This window comes from Gordionus sp. m RMFG-2023, chromosome 5 (genome assembly GCF_954871325.1).
Source record: "Gordionus sp. m RMFG-2023 chromosome 5, tfGorSpeb1-WG-v2, whole genome shotgun sequence".
NCBI classification, from domain to species: domain Eukaryota; kingdom Metazoa; phylum Nematomorpha; class Gordioida; order Chordodea; family Parachordodidae; genus Gordionus; species Gordionus sp. m RMFG-2023.
The window spans coordinates 28,767,108-28,790,144 of NC_088779.1; the positions used below are offsets into that span (position 1 = coordinate 28,767,108).

The 23,037-nt window shown below is 25.4% G+C and overlaps 1 protein-coding gene across 1 annotated transcript; it reads right to left on the reverse strand.

Annotated features, from left to right (window-relative positions):
- Positions 1-5,258: 5,258 nt before the first annotated feature.
- Positions 5,259-15,083, reverse strand: LOC135929479 (3'(2'),5'-bisphosphate nucleotidase 1-like). Its single transcript, XM_065466083.1, has 7 exons — positions 14,901-15,083; positions 14,744-14,860; positions 14,601-14,705; positions 14,511-14,559; positions 14,293-14,457; positions 14,038-14,189; positions 5,259-5,700 (listed from the first exon to the last, which is right to left on the reverse strand). The coding sequence occupies exons 1-7, from the start codon at positions 15,027-15,029 to the stop codon at positions 5,368-5,370; spliced, it is 1,050 nt and encodes a 349-aa protein (XP_065322155.1). The 5' UTR covers positions 15,030-15,083; the 3' UTR covers positions 5,259-5,367.
- Between the last annotated feature and the right edge of the window lie 7,954 nt (positions 15,084-23,037).

The window sequence follows — 23,037 nt, forward strand, 5'->3', positions numbered from 1 at the left end:
TGCATATTCTAAATGAAATTAAATTTATAAATATCTCTTTTTTAATTCTGAAATCATTGCTATTTAAAAAAATTGTTCTACTTTTTATAGATTTAAGATTAAAGATAAAGTCATATTTGATAAGCATTTTACCCTTAATACAATAGAAAAAAAATCAATATGTTCATATTGCAAAGTAAAAATGTCTGGTAATCACTTGTCAAATTTAGAAAGACACCTGGAAAGAAATCACAACAATGAATATTTTCATTATTTAAATGAAAAAACCAAATATCAGGAATTGTTATTGACAAAAAAACCTAAAATTAATATAGAAACCTTTTTTCCAAAAAAGCATATAAGTATAAATATATCATCTAATGATTTGATGAGTTCTATACTAGAACTTGTTACTGTAAATGGCCGGCCTTTATCAATTATTGAAAATTCGGGATTTCAAAGAATTATAAATCCACTCCTATCTGGGCTCAATTTAGTTATAAACAAAGAAAATTTATCCAGAACTATTAATAAAACAGCCCAATCAATTAGAGACAAAATATCGAGAGAGGTAGAAGGAAAATTAATAAGTTTAAAAGTTGATGCAGTTCAACGACTTAGATAGGTCAATTCTTGGTGTAAATATTCAATTTATATCAAAGTCCATTATAAATTTGAGGACTCTTGGAATTGTAGAGCTGAAAGAGAGATGTACAGGAGAATATATAAAAGAGAATATATTAAAAACTTTACTAAAATTTAAAATTAATATTCAACAAATATACACAATTACTTCTGATAATGGTTGTAATTTTTTAAGAGCTATAAAGCTCCTGCAACCTGAAACTGATTATGATATAAGGAGTGAATCAGCAGATGAGGAAAATATGGATGTAAATGTATATAAATATGATATTGATGATATACAAAATACTTTTTTATCAACTATTATATCCTATCCGATTTATAGTGTACGGTGTGCAGCTCACACACTTCAGCTGGCACTTCAAGATGCTATAAAATTATCACCTATTGTGGAAACCATTGCAAAGGCTAGGAGCCTAAATTTAAAATTAAGACATTCCACTTACCAAAAGTTATTAAAAAATATGAAACTCCCTAAGCCTGTGTTAGATTGCCACAGATGGCATTCAACCCATGATATGTTAGAAAGGCTGATTTTACTAAAACCCAATATCGAAGATTTTTTTACAGAGCAATCTGATTATTTATTGACTGAAGATTGGAAAGAGATAATAACGATTGTTGAAATTTTAAAATCGCTACCAAACAATTCCAATCTGAACAGTTAACACTGACAGATTTTTATGCAGCATGGTTAAGATGCTGCATCGAACTGGAAAAAAATCCAAACCATTTTGCTCAATTACTATATTTTTGTCTTAAGAACAGAGAAGAAAGGTTTATAAAGAACGAAATTCTCTTAGCTGCCATATACCTGGACCCAAGATACAAGGTTAATTAAAAGCTTAGTAAATTAATTATTTTAGATTTATATTAAAATTGTTATTTTATGAAATATTTAAATATAAACAATATAAATCCTTAAATATTACAGGTATTACTTAGTGATGATGATAAGATTTGTGCGAAAAAACATCTTGTCAATTTATGGAGACGAATTAAAAGCTTAACAACGCCGATTTTATCTGATGATATTAGTTCCGATGAAGTTATTGAACAAGAAGATGATTTAGAGAAATTGATATAACTTAAAGAAAGGCAGGAGAAAATACTTAAAAGGGAGCCAACGATTGCTGAGAAAAGTATTGGAACAATAATTACTGGATTTAGCGATTATAAAAGATTAGATAAGAAGGAAAATATTTTGCATTTTTGGGAGTCTGCTAAGCTGGAACACCCTGAATTATATATTTTATCTAAAATCTTATTTGCTGTTCCTGCAACCCAAGTTAATTTTTCATATTTTCACATATAAATACATTTAACATAGGTGTTGAAAAATCTTTTTCACATTTGAAATTCATTCTTTCACCACATAGATCGAGGATGAGTGAACAACTCTTGGAAGATATTATGCTAATACGTCTAAATAAAATTTTTAAAATTGATACATGACTATATGCTTTGTATTTTTAACTATATTTGCCTATAAATAAAATAAAAAATTTATTTTTTATATCAAATTTATGTCTAGTTTTTTATTATGATTTAAATATAGAATTTTTTTATCAACTCAAAAATTCTTGAACCCGAACCGAACCCGAACCAAACCTGGGTTCAAAAATATTTCCCTGAACCGAACCCGAACCGAACCCACCTTTTTTTTTATACCCCGAACCGAACCCGGACAAAAATTTTGTCGGGTTCGCATCCCTGGTTACAAGTCTGATTAATTATTTTATAGAAATATGTCAATCCGATTTTTCTAATGGAAGTATTGCAGAAATGTGAAAGGAAACGTGAAAATTTAAAAGGCCGTACCCCCTAGTTCGTCTTATTTCTAAATGTTAGCTGTATTTAGCCATGTATATATAGCTTTCTCTAAAACAGCCTAAGTAGAAAGAGGCCATTTAGATTTACTGATTTTTTTTTAAAATCATATACTAAGGGCGATTTTTGGATTTTAAAAATATGATTTTACAGGAATTCCAGCATGTATAGAGTGTTTACCCTATGAATTTCAGCCATAGACATTTTAGATTTAATATATATGAAAAATCCATATAAAAATTAATATAAATTAGAAGTAGTTTTAAATTTCATGGCGAAATTGTTTGAAATTTACAGTTTGGGTACACTATACACGTTGAAATACAATTCCTGTAAAATCAGATTTTTAAAATCCAAAAATTAATTAATGGGGATTCGGAATCTCTCAATTTTAAATCATTTACTAAGGGCGATTTTTCGATTTTAAAAATCTGATTTTACAGGAATTGTATTCCAGCATGTGTAGAGTATTTACCCTATAAATTTCAGCGATAAACATTTTAGTAATTTTTTTTGGTTTATATGAAAAATCCATATAAAAATTAATATAAATTAGAAATAGATCTAAAGTTCACGGCAAAATTGTTTGAAATATACAGTTTGGGTACTCTACCCATGCTAGAATACATTTAGGGTTAAATCGAACTTAAAATTTTTTAAATCGCTCTCGATAAAGGATTTAAAATCAAGAGGTTCTGAACGGATTACGAATCCCAATACGACATATATATAACCTTAAATAAATATAGTATATATATATATATAAATAACATATAATATATTTATTTAATACACAAACTTAAAACGAACCAAAATAAGGGTAGGACCTTGTATAAAATATCTGATTATCCTATGTAAAACTAGAAATAAGTTTTCAAAAAATAAGACCAGAATTACGGGCCTAAGCTCTGAATCATAATTTTTAATAAAAAAATTTGGTGTTTGTTATTTGAAAAATAAACGAATAATAATTAAATTTAGTCGAAGGACCAAGTCCGAATTAAAATAATGCATTAAATTCACAGAGTCTAATTAGTAAATTTGTTGTACATTAGTTGGTAGTGTCAATGTGTTCTGAATTCTTTTTTTGAGGGTATTTTTTTTATTAAATTTTTAAAGATCGTATCTTACAGGAAATGTATTAAAGTATGTTTGGAATAGCTAGCGTGCAAATTTCAGACGATAACTTTTGAGTATTTTTTATAATTTAAAATAAAATCTAAGGGAAAAACGAATATAAATTTCATAGAATTTTATTTTCTACACATGCTTGGAATGCATTAAGGGCATAATCATATTTTTAAACATTCATAAAGGAAAAGGCGATCAAAAAATGAATTTTAAAGTTGAATAAATATAACACATTCCGAAAAAAAACTCATTGACTAACATAATTGTAAATATTTTATGTTATATTGTTTTATATGAAGCATAACGAAGCCATTACAAATATTAAATACCTGACCGACCTGTAAAAACGGCTATAATTTATAAAAGCCAGATAAGGCTTAAAAAAAAATTCACAAACCCGGGGCTTCTTGGTCCCTAAATTTATCGACAGATTATATTAAATGGACCATTCAACATTCATAATGAATATTATGATTATAATATTTGTGTCATTGTTTTATTAGAAATGAACAACTCCAAGTTCCAGATCGAAAACGTAGTAAGCCTAGTTAAAAAAAATAAAATTTATAATCAAATTCAGGAATAAGATTCTTAAAAAAAAAGTATCAGGGTATAGGTATAATCATATAATACTCGGGAAAAGTGAAGTGAGCTAGAAACTTACTCTCAATTTCAAATGCTAAAATTTAGGGCCTAAAAAATAAATAAACTTACACTTTGCTCCATATAAAATGGCTTAATGAACCCCATTCTTAAATATCCAGATATTCATAGTCGATTAGTAGAATAAAGTTTGAATTTTGATTACATAAAAAAAAGCTTTAAATTCGTATTATGATAACATTTTAATTAAAAATATATTTTTTTAAGAAAAAAAAAATTATGGGCTTCAAATGTTTATATTATTTCAAGCATTTGCGTAATATATAATGTAAGTTGTGCCAGATAATAAAATAATCTGCTAAACCCTGCATTGCCTTCCTAGATTTTAAATCTAAAAAATAGAGTAGGGAAAGAAACTTAATAAATTATTTTTATATGAACAGTTCTTGGTACTCTCTACAAAATATCTAAAATTTGGAAAAATAAACTTTTATACTAACATTAAAAAAAATTAATTACAAATTTTTGAAAATTTAAAAAAAAAATTTATAAATCAAAAATTAATTTTATTTAAAATACGTGGAAGAGTTTACTTAGGGGATATAAAATGAGCCATGATTACATCTAATATTAAAGTTATCCCAATTGTAAAAAATCATTTTTTTTTTGAAAAATGACCAAGCAGAGCCACTTTGAGACCCTATATCTCCAGTTATAGCCGAGTTTAAGGGGCTAATATTTTGGATTCGTCAATTACAACAATTTATTAACTTATATATACCAAATTCTGAGATGGTCGGGTTGTAAAGTGATTGATTTGAATATGGAAATGACCCTTAAACGATATTTCGAAGTGAGGATAAAATATATAATACACAGACAGATTCCCAATTTACACCGATTTTCATGGTTTAGATCTTGAGCTGAGAAGAGTCTGAAATAAAAAAATGCCTTTAAAAAGATTAACTTATATTTATGCTAGGTTTATTAAAAAAAAATGTAACATTTTACCCCATATACCAAAAAATTATTCGCAGATCAACACAAATAATAGGTTTCATTTATTCTACAACTACAGTACATTTATGAGTATACAATATAAAAATTTTCTATAAATTAAAACGTAAGAAAAATATTTTTTTTTTAAAAAGGCGATTTTTTTCTTTTTGTAAAATTGTATTAGATTAATCCTGACAATTTCGCTCCTTCCATCCTTAACGTATCCTTGATATTTTGGGGAATTTTCTTTATCAGGCCAGCGTGATCCAACCCTTTATGAGTAGCCAAAATTCCGATATAATTATTGACCCAATGGGAATCTTGAATGGTTGTCTTGGAAGGCGTTTCGGATGGCGGCGAATTGAGAGAATAATCTATACTTTCTCCGCAAATGTCCGTTAGTTTCCCACCCAAAGCCCGCAATATAGCTTCGGGGGCGCATGTATCCCATTTTTTGCTTCCTTTGCTAGCGTACAAATAGGCGTGAGCCAGGCCCTCTATCACTAACAACACCTTAATTTAAAATAATAAAAAAATAATTGTAAAAGTTTTAGGGGGGGGGATATTAATTTGTAGGGATATAAAAATAATTGCGACATTTATACTAATCAACCACATATTCTATATAAATTCTCAATAATTGATATAAATAAATATGATTATGCTTAAAAACATAAATATATTAAATATAAATTAATTAATAATAATATGCATTTTTAATTATTAATAAATTTATTAAATAATTATGAAATATAGTAAAAATATAATATAAAGAGTTTTGATGTTAACAATAATTTTATAAGAAAATTATAAACCATATATTTATTTTATAAATTGCTAATATTTTAATTTGTAATTTCAATATCTTTTAAAAATTTTTGGTTGAATATAACAATATTACATTAAAAGGCATTTTACACAGCTTCTTTATTGGGTTAGTTATATATTAGGTATACTGTCATTAAATAGCTAAATATGTGTCGATTTTTTAAAAGGTCCAATTAAGGTTTTAGCCAAAATAATAATATTTTAGGTTGCAAAAATTTTTGGCCCTTTAGTTTCTAAATCTCGAGACTTATATAATATATTTTAAGTATATCCGTATTTGTGCCATTTTAAAGTTAAGCCAAATAGTGCCGTTTAATCCCTAATTAGGCATATCTAAATTTTTATAAATATAGATAATGTTAATGAAATTATATCTTTTAATTTAAATTAAAGCAATTTTTAACCTTTTAACTTCAGCAATTATAAAGATTTCTGAGATATATTAATAAATACACCACAATTCATGGCGATATTTAAATAATTTTTATTCTATATCCTTTAATATATGAATAGTTTTTAAATATTCGGATATATTTATTTTTTTTTGAATGCGTATTTATGCAAATATCCATAACCTTTGAGATTTGGGGTTAAGGAATTGTAGTTTGCTGCAATATTATTCTCGTAAAGATGAAGAGGTAGTCTCTCTTCTTTTTTTAAGTTAGTATTTTAGTTATAGTTTTTTTGTATAAAATTAGTATACGGCGTTTTTGAACTCTACAATAAAATATAGTATAAAAAGTTTTTTCCCTTAAATGGCATATAGTAGTTGGACATACAATATCTAAACCTGGTTAAGGGATTATTGTTTGTTAAAGTGGCTGATAGATATAATGCTATTTTATTAAACTATGATATTTGATAATTATTTATTTATATTTTTATTATATCAAATATTTTCTATATTATATTGGACAAATATATACAAATGTTTTCTTTAATGCTATACCTATTTATATAAAAATCAGAGTTGTTAAAAGATACTTATTAGATGGATCTGGATACAGATACACATAGTAAAAAATATCTAGATCTAGATACAGATACATCGTCCAAAAAGTTATCTTGTTATAGATCCAATTTTTAAAATGTATCTAGATACATATGCAATTTTTATTCTACTCTTATAAGCTCTGAATAAACCTAAATTAGGATTCTTTTGTGAAAATGCATGAAATGAGCTAAAAAAATATATTGACGCGATATCACATTTAACTAAATATAACTAAAATAATTATTTTTGGATTTTAAAATAATTATATAATATATGAAAATATATGATTAAATGATTATAAATAATTATTAGATTTCAGTAATAAAATATTTTCAAAATTTTGGTCATTAAGGCATCCTAGTTTTTCTGTAAAGACATAACAATAATCATATCTACTACTATGGGGTACTGAAAAAATCGGATATTTAATTGTTTTTTTCTTCACAGGTTATTTGTTTTCAATCAGTTGTAAAAATTGGTAATTCACCAACTAATCTTTGTATGATGTTATTTTAAAATATACTCTTTAAATTGCCCATGGAAAAACAATGACTGAACTTGTTGATGCTTCTTTGATTATTATTTATTCCTTTTCTTTTCATCCAATTCCATTGAAAATGGCAGAATCCTTGAGTTGCATTGTAACAAAATTTGTGTGGGTTATTGATAAAATCGGACATCATATTTAATTAATATATATATATTTTTATATATATATAATTTTTTATTATAATTGTTTTAAATATTTTTTAATATATATATATATGGTGAATTCCAAATCAAATCAACCAAAAAAAGTCGATTTTCAACCCGACCCTCTTCAATTTTTCTTAAATTTTGCATAATGGTAGTATATACTATAACTAAGAAAAAATGAAATTTTACCTCCCAACAAGGTTTACTCGCTAAGATATGGGCGTTTAAAGCGCGGAAAAATAGTACATTTTTGACAAAATGTGCCTCATTTATTTTCATATATCTCGAGAAATAATTAGTTAGAAAAATAATTTAAATTTTATTATGTAGCTTAATAATAGTTCTTTAATATGACATAAAAATAAATATGATATAAATTTGATGAATGTCCAAAACCGGATGTATAAAACCGGAAATGGCCATAGAAAAAAAAGGTATTTTTTTTTCGAAATTTTTTTTCTGTAGATAGATATAACACTGCTTTATATTTGTGCCAAATCCTAGCCTGGGATGAAAAAGGGTCTAGGAGTTATGACTCTTTATATGGCTTAAATTGATCAAAAATATCTTCATTTAATGAATACTTATGGAATAATGTTTTTTTAAAAATTATGTTTAAATAATAGGCCCTAACTTTTTTTATTTTTAATTGTTAACATATTGTGGAAAATTACTTGACAAAATATTTCCAAACCAATTTATAACTTTATTTTTCTGAAATGCATAATTACATATAATATAATAATTCATAATTATGTTTACAATATATCATATATTAAATTATCTAAAGAATTGAAATAAATTTTGCCTAGACCCTTTTTTATCCCAGGCTAGGATTTGGCACAAATATAAAGCAGTGTTATATCTATCTACAGAAAAAAAATTTCGAAAAAAAATACCTTTTTTTTCTATGGCCATTTCCGGTTTTGGACATTCATCATATTTATTTTTATGTCATATTAAAGAACTATTATTAAGCTACATAATAAAATTTAAATTATTTTTCTAACTTAAATATTTCTCGAGATATTTGAAAATAAATGAGGCACTGTACCATTTTTCCGCGCTTTAAACGCCCATATCTTAGTGGGTAAGCCTTTTTGGGAGGTAAAATTTCATTTTTTTCTTAGTTATAGTATATACTACCAGTATGCAAAATTTAAAAAAAATTGAAAGAGGTCGGGTTGAAACCTTGGTTGATTTGATATGGAATTCACCATATATTTAATTTATATACTCATATGAAATAAAATAAATTTGGCATTCAACTATTTTTAATTATAATATAAAAAAGCGTTAAAATCTAAAAACAGATACAGTTTCTTTGAATAATATCTAGATACAGATACTTTTATAAATATTATATTATATTTATATATTTTTTTTAATTATTATTTAAATTTATAATGTAGATTTTTTCGAATTATTAGTTTATTTAACTACGCTTACTATTAATGGAATATTACTTGTAAGCACAGATAAAAAATATTCAGGTATTTACTTCCGTATAATCTAATACCTATATAATATATTCATGGATAATATAATAAGACTAACTGGCTCACCCATTACTAATAACGGGATTTGGAAATAGTTGTGAATATATGGTTGTATAACTGGTGGGTAATAAATAGTAGTGATGCTAGTGGGTAATCATAAAATACAATATATTCATAAGACCATGCTGAAAAAATGAGTTTAAAAATTTTCTTTTATCATTATATTGAAAAAATTCCTATTATTTTTACCGCACGTTAATTATTATTACTATTTTTAAAAAATCATGCCCTTACATTTTTGGTATAAATTTATTATCACTTTAAAAAGTAAATTCTGGCGGAAAATATAAATAATAAACCTCACGCTTTTTCGTTGGTTATTCGTATAATATTTAAAAACAATTAATGAATTTTATTTAATCGATATTACTTAAACTACAATTCATTATAAATCGCATTGATTACTAATGTTTTTTTAAAATATTATCTGTAATATATACATTCCATAACTGACAAATGTGTCTGTAAAAATGGTATTTTACCTAATGTTTTGCAACCAAATCTATATAATAAAGGATTTAACTATATGTCAGTTTTAATAAATAAATTTCTTATACTTGTTTGGACGTTGGAAATATTTTTAGGAAGAGGGATGGTAATTAAATTTAAAAATGGTTATGAGCGATATTGAATTTTCCCAGAATTTCATTGTAAGCTGACATAGTGAAAGTATAATTTATGTGTATTAATCAAATATAATAATTAAATTATCACTCATTTAATAAAAATTTATAGTCTTAATTAATTTTTTAAATAATAATCTATGTATTACGTAATAGAATTACTAAAGAAATCGTTCAGGAGCAATCAAAAAAATTTCATTTTTTTTTTCAGGGGGCTATTCAAAAACATATACAGATTTATTGAAATGCGACAAGGATAAGCTTTATTTATCTCGAATAAAAAACATGCTGTAATATATCTACTTTATCATAATATAAAAAAAACCTGTATTAAAATAACATGTTAAAAAAATGATGTAAACAATTTAGAATACAAATGTAAAAAATATATAACAAAAAGGGGGAGGCAAAAATGATCTCATTGAGATTCGAGGAAAATAAAATGGTTACCTTTAAACGATAAATGTTAAATAAAAAACATATTTTTTATGATAAAACAAGTTTGAAGTATAATAATAGAATATGTTATAACGAATTTATGATAAGTATGTATTGCTTTATATTATCTGATATTTTATTTAAATATAAATATACATCCATTAGATTATTGCTATATTGTAATGTTAATGAATTTATTCTCCTTTCTCGCCTTTCATATTTAGAGTTAGATTAGAAATATTGATAATCCAACACTATATTGCTGATATTTTAGTTCCATATTACTTTGAACTACTTGTAATTTATTTATAAATGTATAAATATACGGATGGGCTGTTTTTATTAATTTTTTTAGGCAATAGTGGAAGCCCTCGACGTTATTGTTAGTCCTGGGGCCTTCAATATGATAGCGACTCCAAAAATATGGAGTTAAAATTATTTGTACATATGCACGTATTGGAAAAATAGAGCATGAATTGTCTTAGAGCGTCGACATTCAAAGCCTCTGACTCAATAAATGTCTGGGTATAAACAACTGATAACTGTGAAGGATTGTAAAATGGTAGTGCAAATATCCTTCGAAAAATACCTTGGACGTCGGCCCTTTCTTTATAATCTCTGGTCAACGATAAGCTTTGGATTTTCCTCCACAAAGATTGCCCGTAGTGGAAAAAGCACCCTGGGATAAATAAATATTATTAAATATATATATATATAGTTATAATTTACCTCGGATCGCAGCGTAGGGAAAAACAGTTTCATGAGCTAACTTCTTACTTATTTCGAAATCGATTTAGGCTCTAACTGTACTCCCACTCCCAGACATTTATTCCTTACCATCTCCAGAAATTTTATATAAGTTGATTTTCGCTAAATCATGTAATATGGCGAATATCACACATATCATATTTTTCCCAATTAATGTACATGGATTGTATATAATTGAGTAAAATTAATCGGAGCATTAAAAAATGAACCATCCTTGTACAAATTTTTTGAGAAGCACATAAATTTTAAAAAATCAGGTGTCCCAAATATTATGATATCTTCAGTGGGTGTATGTGGCAATAAAAATGAAGTACCCTGAAGAGTACTACTATAATATGATAAATCAATTGATAATGTGTCCTGAGGTAGCAAGGGCATATATCGAGGCACCACCCTTTTCATCATTTTTAAAAAGAGTGCAAGGGTTGGATAGCCTCCGGATTCGGGGTTTTATGCCATAATATTCAGGTAAATCATCCATATGTGTATGCAGAAATATTGGCTTTACCTGGAACTGATTATTTATTAATATAGCGCACGATGGGCATGGTTGGCGGCATCTGTTTATAAAAAATTAAAATAAAATACAAATAAACACTCAAAATATAACTTTGTATAATATTTAAAAAAGTTAGTCTAATTACATATGATATTTGGTATGTTTGTATGTCCGATTGCACACATATAAATATTTTGATGAAATACCATTAAATGGTTTTAGAATTAATATATTCAAAATTATCTGAAAATATTTAATGTAAAAATTAATCATCATAATATTTTACTAGGATCTTGATGAATTAAACTTGATTCAACTAATGAATCGGATGTTACTCTTATGTTCCCAGAAATAAGATCTAAAATATTGAATTAGAAATAGATTTTAAAGTTTAATGAGTACCAAAATTAGTTTGAATTGAAACAGATTTTAAAGTTAATGCACCATCAAATCTTCCAATAGAGGTTTGATCTAAAATGTTTCAATAGGAAGAGATTTGAAATATTTGAACCAGTATTAATTTGATTAGAAAAAAGGGCTTAAATATAACATAAATATTAATTATATAAATACCAGGATTAGTTTGAACTGAAAATAATTTGAAGTTGATGCACCATCAAATCTTCCAATAGAGGTTTGATCTAAAATGTTTCAATAGGAAAAGATTTGAAATATTTGAAAATAACAGTATTAATTTGATTAGAAAAAAGGAGCTTAAATATAAACATAAATATTATATGCCATAAAATGAATAAATATCGCAAAGATAAAAAAGAGGACACAATATTTATTTTAGGTGTTGTTCATGTAATGGCAAAGGTGTTTTTGCAAAGATATTTTTAAAATTACCAAAGTGCATGCATCTAATTGTGGTGAGGATAAAATAAACCACAAGATTCCTCAAAATAATCAAGGTATGCATATTATTAATTTTGAACATTTTTTTATTACTAAAACCTAAAATACAAATAATTGTCCTGCAGCAATGCTTGGAGTGAGTGGTTTAGATCACACATCTATTGAAAGATTTGATGGTGCATCAACTTTAAATCATATTTCAGTTCAAACTAATCCTGGTATTTATATAATTAATATTTATGTTTATATTTAAGCTCCTTTTTTCTAATCAAATTAATACTGACATTTTCAAATATTTCAAATCTCTTCCTATAAACATTTTAGATCAAACCTCTATTGGAAGATTTGATGGTGCATCAACTTTAAATTCTGTTTCAATTCAACTAATTTTGGAACTCATTAAACTTTAAAATCTATTTCTAATTCAATATTTTAGATCCTATTTCTGGGAACATAAGAGTAACATCCGATTCATTAGTTGAATCAAGTTTAATTCATCAAGATCCTAGTAAAATATTATGATGATTAATTTTAACATTAAATATTTGCAGATAATTTTGAATATATTAATTATAAGATACCATTTAATGGTATTTCATCAAAAATATTTATATGTGTGCAATCGGACATATAAACATACCAAATATCATATGTAAACTTTTTTAAATATCATACAAAGTTATATTTTGAGTGTTTATTTATATTTTATTTTTTTATAAACTGATGCCGCCAACCAAGCTGCCTATCGCACGCTATATTAATAAATAATAAATTCCAGGTAAAGCCAAAATATGTGCATACACATATGGATGATTTATCTGAATATTATGGCATAAAAACCCTAAATATTCTTAAAAATTCCATGGTAGCTAATCCCTTTATAAATATTTCTACCATCTATAGCAATGTTATGGTTGAAATTATGTCTAATCCAGATATACAAAAATATCCAGAGGCTATCCCACCCTTGCACTCTATTATAAAAATGATGAAAAGGGTGGTACCTGGATATATGTACTTGCTACCTCAGGACACATCATCATTTGATTTATCAAATTATAGTAGTACTCTTCAGGGCACTTCATTTTTATTGGCACATACACCCAATAAAGATATCATAATATTTGGGACACCTGATTTTTTAAAAGTGCTCCTCAAAAAATTTGTACATGGATGGTACATTTTTTACTGCTCCGATTAATTTTACTCAATTATATACAATCCATGTACATTAATTGGGAAAAATATGATATGTGATATTCGCCATATTACATGATAAGCGAAAATCAACTTATATAAAATATCTGGAGATGGTAAGGAATAAATGTCTGGAAGTGGGAGTACAGTTAGAGCCTGAATCGATTCAAATTGATTTTGAAATAAAATGAAGTTAGCTCTCGAAACTGTTTTTCCCTATGCTGCGATCCGATGTAAATTATAATATTTATTTATTCCAGGGTGCTTTTTCCACTAGGGGCAATCTTTGTGGAGGAAAATCCAAAGCTTATCGTTGACCAGAGATTATAAAGAAAGGGCCAACATCCTTAAAGTTTTATTAAGAAATTAAAATATAGTATTAGAAATTACCTTCATGCCACAACCACCAATATGAATCACTTTATCAGGTTTCAAAGAGTTGATAGCATCCAACACTATGGCACTTTTATGAGATTGTGTTGTGCATATTATAAGTTTTTCTTTAGGTGGATCCTGGACTATGATGCCATAAGCACCCAAACCTATAGATCATAATAATATGGTATTAACTAATTTTAAGTGGTTTATTTGTAGTAGATGACAGATTATTTTAAAATAAATTCCTTGTTGAAAATTTAAAGTTACCTTGAAGTCCCCATATAATTCTACCATCTTGTTGAACATTAGGAGTATTTTTTAATTTACTATTATTTGAGTTCATAGTTTGATAAAAAGGCTGACAAATGGCACCTGCTATTGCTTGGCCCTTATAAGAAATTCCAATTAACACAGTTACATGATCTAAATGTCCTATAATTTTCAAAAAAATAAATATTATTAGATAATGTTCTATGAAAAATTACCTTCAGTAAACTCTGATGTTCCATCTAATGGATCCACCCATATAACAACCTGTTTAGTTCATATTATGCAACAAATCTTAAAACATTTACTTTATTTTCCTCAATTCCCATATATTCCTTAGGACAGCTCAATGATAAAATTTTTTTAGCCTCTGGAATTTCTATAGAATTTAATTTTTCCTGATTTTCTATAGGCTAAAAATATAATTAGTAGCACATGTAATTTATTTTACTGTTTCTGCTATATCTTCTTCTCCAATTATGCGTAATTTAGGAAAATGATATTTTAAATAATTAAATATCCACCTTTGGGATAACCTATCTGCTTCTGTTTGATAATCATTTAAACCCTGATAAAGTAAACTGCATAGTAAAATTATAAAATATTACTTTTTCAACAATATTTAAACTCCCTTGTTTCAAAACATTTTTTATTATGTTTCCTGCTTCCCATGCGGCTGTCACGGTGCCTGCTAATAATTTTAATATCATTTCACAATTTATATCATATTTTGACATCGTTTTTTTAAAAAAATAAACTCTGCCTCATATAATTGTTGACATGACAGATTATGTCAATAAGCTTAATCATAATGTGATTATTAATGTAATTTTATTAATAAACCTGACACAATCATAATGATGTTAATTTTTCAAATAATTAAAATAATTAAGTTTTTAAAATATAAATTTTTTCTTTAAATTTTAAAAAGTAGAAGATCGCAAAACATTAAAATCAATGGAAGAATTTTAGATATTTGGGAAGTCGTTTACATAGATTAATGATCAGGAATAATTTATATCTATTTTTAGTTTTAAATCAGACAATATATTTTGAGAATAATGCGCGGAAAAAACAATAATGTAAGGAAACCTAATATTAAACATAGGAAAAATATTTTAGTAATCCCCCCCCCCCCCTGATATTATTCTTTTTATGTAAAAAGGGTTTGTAGGATTCCTAGAAAAAAATATCTACACTATTGTTTAATGAGGGGCCTCGCACCTTTTAATTGATTTCTTTAATGGATTATATATATAAGTCCAAAATGAATTAATAGACCACTAAATAAGTGACAAAAATATACAACTAATTATAAAAACTTAAAAACAAATAAAACTAACAAATAATTTATCAATAATTTTACGGAATCCTCTTGAGGATATTGCCATAAAAATGTATAAATAAATTTGAATAATAATTTTATGATAAATATGGAAAAACTGTTTAAGAATATCCCTGCTAAATAAACTCTTATTATTTAAATAATAATTTTTAAATTATTTTTGAATTTTGTTAGTGCAAATAATTTCTTGGAATAATAATAATCTTAAGACAATAAAACGGACAAGATTTTAATCTATATATATGATCAATCTTCAAAATTAAAAATGGCCAAATCTAATTATGTTTAAAAATAAAAATTCAATAAATTAAAAGCAATGCTAAAGTGTAATAGGCGCCAAGTTAGATATTCAAAAAAAGCTGCTAATTTATTTTAAAATTTATATTAAAAGTTATTTAATATAAAAAACTTTTAAATACTCGAAAAATGTTTTCTGCTTATTTAATATAAAAATTAAATATTATTTTTTGAAAAATTAATATAAAATTTTGTATTACGCAGGGCTTTAGCACTATGATGATATAGATTTTTTTTTATAACATCCATTATTTATAGCCCGCGTTTTTAGTAAAATTATAAGATAATTAGATTTTCATTTGTAAAAATATTTATTAAATATAAAATTATTTGATTTAGATTAACTTTTTATACTTTAAACTAGGTAATTTGCATCAAATAATAATAATTTAATATATATTCCCAATCATTATTTATTCATATATATATAATTATATATAATAATATCCATAACATTAACAAACAAGAATTTTGCTAATATTATACATTAAATATCATATAAATCTTCTATAATGTTCTTTAATAATTTAAGATGATATCTTCTTTTTATTATTTGTCTGTGCTCATGTTCAGTAGTTAAACGTTAGAATAAGAATCTTAATAAAAGAATCCATTTGTATCAAATAGTGATTCTTAAAACCATTATATATTTGAAACATATAAAAATGATATTATTAACACAAATTTGTAGCATATGAAAATGGTATCTTAAGATGTTTTAAAATTTTTTTTTACTTTTTTTGCTACATATTTGCATTAAATAAGAATATGATGTATATAGAATGCTCTAAAATGATAATTTAAATGTTAAGGAATAATGGTGATAAGGTATTATAGTAGTTGAATGATAATATTATCCAAATTGTATGACGATGTTTTTGTAGCGAACCACTTGGCAACTAATTTTCAATCAAATGTAGACATTATGATAATTATATTAATCTATACTGGCAATTTTTTTTTTTGGAGTAAAGTGATCCTTGTATGCAACAAAACTTACAAAGCTCTGGGTCATGAATGCTATGTTAATGATATAGCTTAATTATAATATCTAAGAATAAATCCCGAGATTTACTAAACAGCCTAATAACATATCTACGAATATTAATCCTGCTTAACATCTGCTGAGTTGCAGATTTCTTGAGTTTTATTATCCCGGGAAACAAGGCATCCCTACATATCCCTTATTAAAAAGGCTCTAATTTAAAAAATAAATAAATACACCATGTATATATCTTCGAGTGGATTCAGAAAATTTTATTATTAATTTATGAAAAAAAATATTTCTAAATATAGAAGAATTTTTTTTAAAGTATATATTTTTTTTAATCAATATTAAGACATATGTTAATTTTTTATATACATACCTTTCTCAATGAATCTTCTTGCTTCCTTTGTTTTCGATAAAACCACATATTTATGATCACTTCTGATTATCTTAAGTTCTAAAGTAGGTCTCCATGAATTATAATATCCCTTCCACTACATAATAATATATCTATAGGTCATAACAATCATATTGCTTTATCATATTCCAAATTATTTATGGATATAGTTAATTTTAATTATAAAATAATAAGGATATTGTTTTAATTGTAAATTGCAGTTTTATAGTTTCTATTACTCCAATTACAACTAATTGCGAATTACAAATTAATATATAATGTAATCGTATGTTAAAATTAAGGGCAAATTATACATCAACATTATTAAATATTATACGCCTTATAATATGATATAAATATAAACATTAAGCATTACAAATTCTTATTTTTTTTTAAAGAAAAGGCAAAAAAAATTAGTACAAATAGAAACTGAATAACAGTGCTTCTTTCTTTCATTTTTTACCAGGGCATTACAAATTTGTATTTATCTTTACTTCCTACCCGTCTATTTTCTTTTCCATTTTGATTCTGACTTTTGGGAATCTCGGGAGGATGATTTAGGTACCTTTTAGGCATCGATAGTTGGTCGACGGATGGGGAAGCTCTAAATAGAAAAATCTTTTGATGTTCGGTTTCGGATGAGGGATAGTTTTCTTTACGGGGTGAAAGTAATCCCAATTTGTTCAAAATCTCTATTTTTTCCAAGACATTCATATCGTTAATTAGGGACAAAACGAAGTTTAGAGGCGAATCGTAATCTTTGAAATTTTCGATTTCAGAGTATGTATTGGGAATATTTAACTTCAGCGTGTAAGTTGCTACGATCCAATGGGATAATAATATGCATAGAAATTTTAATATACTCAACATTTTAATATATAATTGTTACAAAATGGTTAGGCGAAGACAAACGATGATAAGTTACAATTTTGATATAATATATATTAATAATTTTAAAATTTTAAATTTTTTATATTTTTTTTTTTGAAATATGATATATTATTTGTTGTCATTATATAAAAATTTATCACAGAAAAAAATTTACAAAAATAAAAATATTGATAATTTTTTTAAATATGATTTTCTTTATATCATCATTAATTTTATATAGATGACTACTAGATCATAATTATACGGAAATAAGAATCGGAAATCTTATGATTTTTAATTGATTATGATTTTTAAATCAAATCATTGTGTTATAATTTATATTTATATAAGAATCGGATTAAGGTTAGGGTACAATCTACGTTTAATGGCATGCCTTGTGAAAATGTATTATTTCATTTATTCTTCTAAATTTATACGCATAATAGGATTAATATTTAATTAAGAAATAGATTATTAAATTTTCCATAAAGCAAGTGGTTGTTGTGAGGAATCAATAAATCTACTAACAGTTTATTAAATAATTATGAATTTTGAATAAGGCTTCCTTTATAGTAGCCTACACATCGTTGGATATTTTCTTGAAAGCAAACAAATGATAGGTAAAAAATTTATAATGACTTAGGGTGCGTTCACAGTAGAGAGCAACAAGCGACACGACAAACATGACACTACATTAAGCGACAGAGCAGCTGATGTCTCGTAAGCGACATAGCATTCATAGTAGTTGCGACAAGCATATTTTGATTTTTTCCTAAAGAAATGGTATCCATTACAACTTTTAAATTAATCCAATTATATCGTTACTTAAAAGACGTAGATACGATAAAATTACATCTCTATAGGTATAGATTATAAATTTAACGTATAATTTTGCTTTGCTTTTTTAAAAAAAAAATAATAACCCAGCTATGCCTCTTATTGTAAATGAGACCTAACTTTGATTATTAACCCGTGGTTTACATGACTGACAAATGTGTAAGGGAGTTGATCATTGTGAAATATTGTAATAACTACTAAAAAAAAATTCTCACTTCTTTAATCAAAAATCAAAATTAAAAGATTTATTTTATATTTTTTTTTTACAGGGGATGATTTGAGAAGAATGAAGCTTCACCCTGTTATTAAGATTGTTTTATATAAATTTTTTTTAAAATTATCTTGCATAAATTATCATTATTATTATTATTTGTAAAAGGAAATAAAAAAAAGAGTAATTATAAATAAGTTTATGTCGTATGTTTTAAAATTAATTTAAAATTATTAATCAAATTTGTATTTATTTTTACTAAAAATGATTATTATTTTTTTCCCAAATTGATTTTTTTTTTTGAGAATCTTATTCTTAAAAGATTCACTGCTCTTTTTTTTTGTGCCTTCCAAGAATAAAATTATTATCGTTTAATAAATTTCGCCAATTACTAAGATAAAGTATTCCAAAAATACAGAACCTAAAAGCCATTCAACAAATAGAAAGAAAAATATGAAAATATATGGGAAATTATGATGAGAGAAATGAGAAAAATTCATATAAATGCAGACTTGCAAATATATATAAATATATATGGAACAGATGTTTGTCAACTCATAATTAAATCTAAAAATTTAATACAGACATAACTGTTCCGTAAGAATTTATTTAGGCTATAATGAATGTTACCTTATTTTAATAAAAAAAATTTATATGGCTTTATTAATATTTTTTTTTTTTTGATTTTATTATAAGGTTCATTAAAAAATTATAATAAATATTTAATATGGGTGAGTTCAAAAAAATTACTGAGCATTTTATAGTTTATAAAAAATTTTACAATCATCTTCTAATATTCAGCTATTAAAAAATTTTTTTTTTAACTTTTAAACCTTTTAAATTTATAATTTAAATTTTTAAAGTTATATAAAAAAAAGCAATAATAATAAAAAAATTTATGGCATTATAAAAGTAAAGTAAAGTTAGTCATTAATTTACATATAATATATTCAATACTAATTTTTTTTTTATAAAGAATAATATAATATTTAAAAAATGGTAATTCCATAAAAATTTGATGTGTGTGGGATTACAATTTTCCTCAAACTAAACAAGAATAGTTATATATTTTAAAATAATAATTTAAATTTTTTTTAGGGTTTTATTTCTAATATAATGGATCTTTATTTGGCGGTCATTTTTTTTAAAAAAAATAAATATTTAGAGAAGAAACAATGATTGGTTTTAAAAAAATAACTTAATTTAGTTTATACCCCCCCCCCCCCCCTCTTCCCTCTTACCGGATTAAAATATATTTATTTTAGTCCCAAATGAAAGTTTCATTTTTTAGAGAACAAGATACCGAAGTTAAATCAACTGGTTTTTAAGCCATCATATGACGAAGCAGGCTCCACGATATTTGGTATTCGGAATAATTGAGTTAATTGCTGCATGCCTTGCATGTCTACCTTGACTGTATATATATATATATATATATAATTAAGACCGTGTTTCCATTTGGAAATCAACCTATATATTACATTTATGAATGTGGGCGGTTGAATGATGTTACACCCAATTCGGTGACCTATGACAACTCTTAATTGTTCATATGATAGGAGGTTATCTAGATTATGATTTAAAAATTCCTTAAATCATCCATGACTACTAGTAAATCAGTAATTTGTAATAGTTAATTATGTTCCAAAGGGGGGTTTAGAAGAGAAGAGAGTATTTTTTTAAAAATATTTTAAATTAAAGGTCCAGAAATCGACTGACCTGTTCAAACTGTGGATATAACAGCTTCAGACGAGGAGAGATTTTCCAAGCAACCAATGCCAAATTTAAAAGGTTTTCCTTGGTAGTGATAAAGACAAATTGTAATTTTTTTAGATATATCTGTGAAAAAAAAATGAAAGAAAATTGTTCATTTAAACCAGATTCACGATTTTTAAACGCGAGGGAAGTTTGGCTTTTTAAAAAATTTTGAATTATCTCATGGATATATTTTTGTTTTACTACTCAATCATGATTAATTTTTAAATCATCCAAATTTTCATCCCTTTTTTTAAGAATAAGGAGATTTCTGTTTCTGTTTCTGATAGAAATAAAATAAAATAAAATAAAATTTTTAAATGAGAAAGATTGATGAGATAAATTGATAATAAATAGAGATGGACTAAGAAATAAAATACTTAATAAATAATCTTATATATTTTTTTTTATTAAATTTCTATATATATATTAAGATTTTCCTTTACAAATTATTAAAAGACATTTTTAATCGATTTGTTCAATGGTAATTAATTTAATATAATTTAATAGAGATGACATTTTTTTAGTCATATAAAGAAGATTTTATGTCGTCGGGGTGGCCTAGTGGGTTTATGATGTATGCTTGGAAACCCAAGGTCCCAAGTTCAATTCTGGTAAGGAACTGTAAAATTTTTTTTTAGAGGACTGATGTGTAAAGACATATGATAAGATAAATTTCTGAGCTTAGAAATGCCAGCCCGGTCACCGATAGGCTTGGACAGCAGGGTGCTAGGATACTTGTCCAATAAACCAAATGAGAGATTGGATACAAGAGATAGCATGAATAACACAAAGTGGAGAGAGATATTGAAGGACCTTACCACCAGAAAAAAGGTGAAAGTTAATATATAGAAGATTTTATAGGCATTTTTTAATATCAAAGGTAAAACGACTTTAAGTGGTCAAGATCAGATTAAAACGCTCTTCAAAATAAAAAAAATATTCAAAGATTTTCTATCTCTATGAATTTTTTTTTTTGAGAATGCTCAAACAAGAATTTTCGATAAAATTATCAAAATCTTTATAAGTAAAAAAATCTCTGTGATTTTTTATTCATAAAAAAATTAATAAATCTTTCATTATTAAATCGCAAAATTTTTTGATCTTCCTTAAAAATAATCCTCGATTTTATTATCTTCAAAATTTTGATCACAATTTTGGGCAAAAAAAAAATCTTCAAAAAATTAATTTTTTTTCTTCCAAATTCTGTTCTGATCAAGATAACAAGGTGGTAGTCAATTAAAATAATAAAATGAGATGGAATAATTGTTAATAATATATAATTTATAAATTTAATTTGATAAAATAAAGAATTAAAGGTATCAATAATTGTAGAAATAATTTTTTTTTTTAGATATATATATATTGCAAAAAAAATATAATAATAGAAATCTCAAAAATTAAATTAAATTAGTGTAATTAATATATGTATATCATTTAAAAAATTTCTATAATGGTCCGGAATCAAAAGATCGAACATGGATGATCGTTTTTTTCAAATTGGAGTTAATCTCTTTTCCTTGGATAATCCTGACAAAGTTTATGGCGACAAGCCACACTTAGCATCTTATTTAATATATAATTATAAGGCTATTTATATTTTCATCGTATTCATTCAGTTGTATATGGATTGGATATTATTCCAGCGTTATTTAATATAATATGTAAGTCACATGTTATTCAAGTGTTGTAGACGTGAGATAAAATGCAAAATAAAATGTAAAATATTTATTAAAATATATAATGTAAAATATTAATTAAAATAAAATGTAAAATATTAATTAAAATAAAATGTAAAATATTTATTAAAATTAAATTAAAATATTAATTAAAATAAAATTAAAAGAATTATTATATTTGAGTGAACCCTTATAAAGCATATCGCGATTTCTACATATAACCTTTCTCTCTATACAAGAAGGTCTCAGACCTGACGGTTTAACCTGCACCCCATGGTCCAATGGGAAATCCCTAATTTGGGACGCAACCTGCATCTCTTCCTTTCCCTAATCAATTAATTCAAACCCTCTTACTAGCGGGGAAAA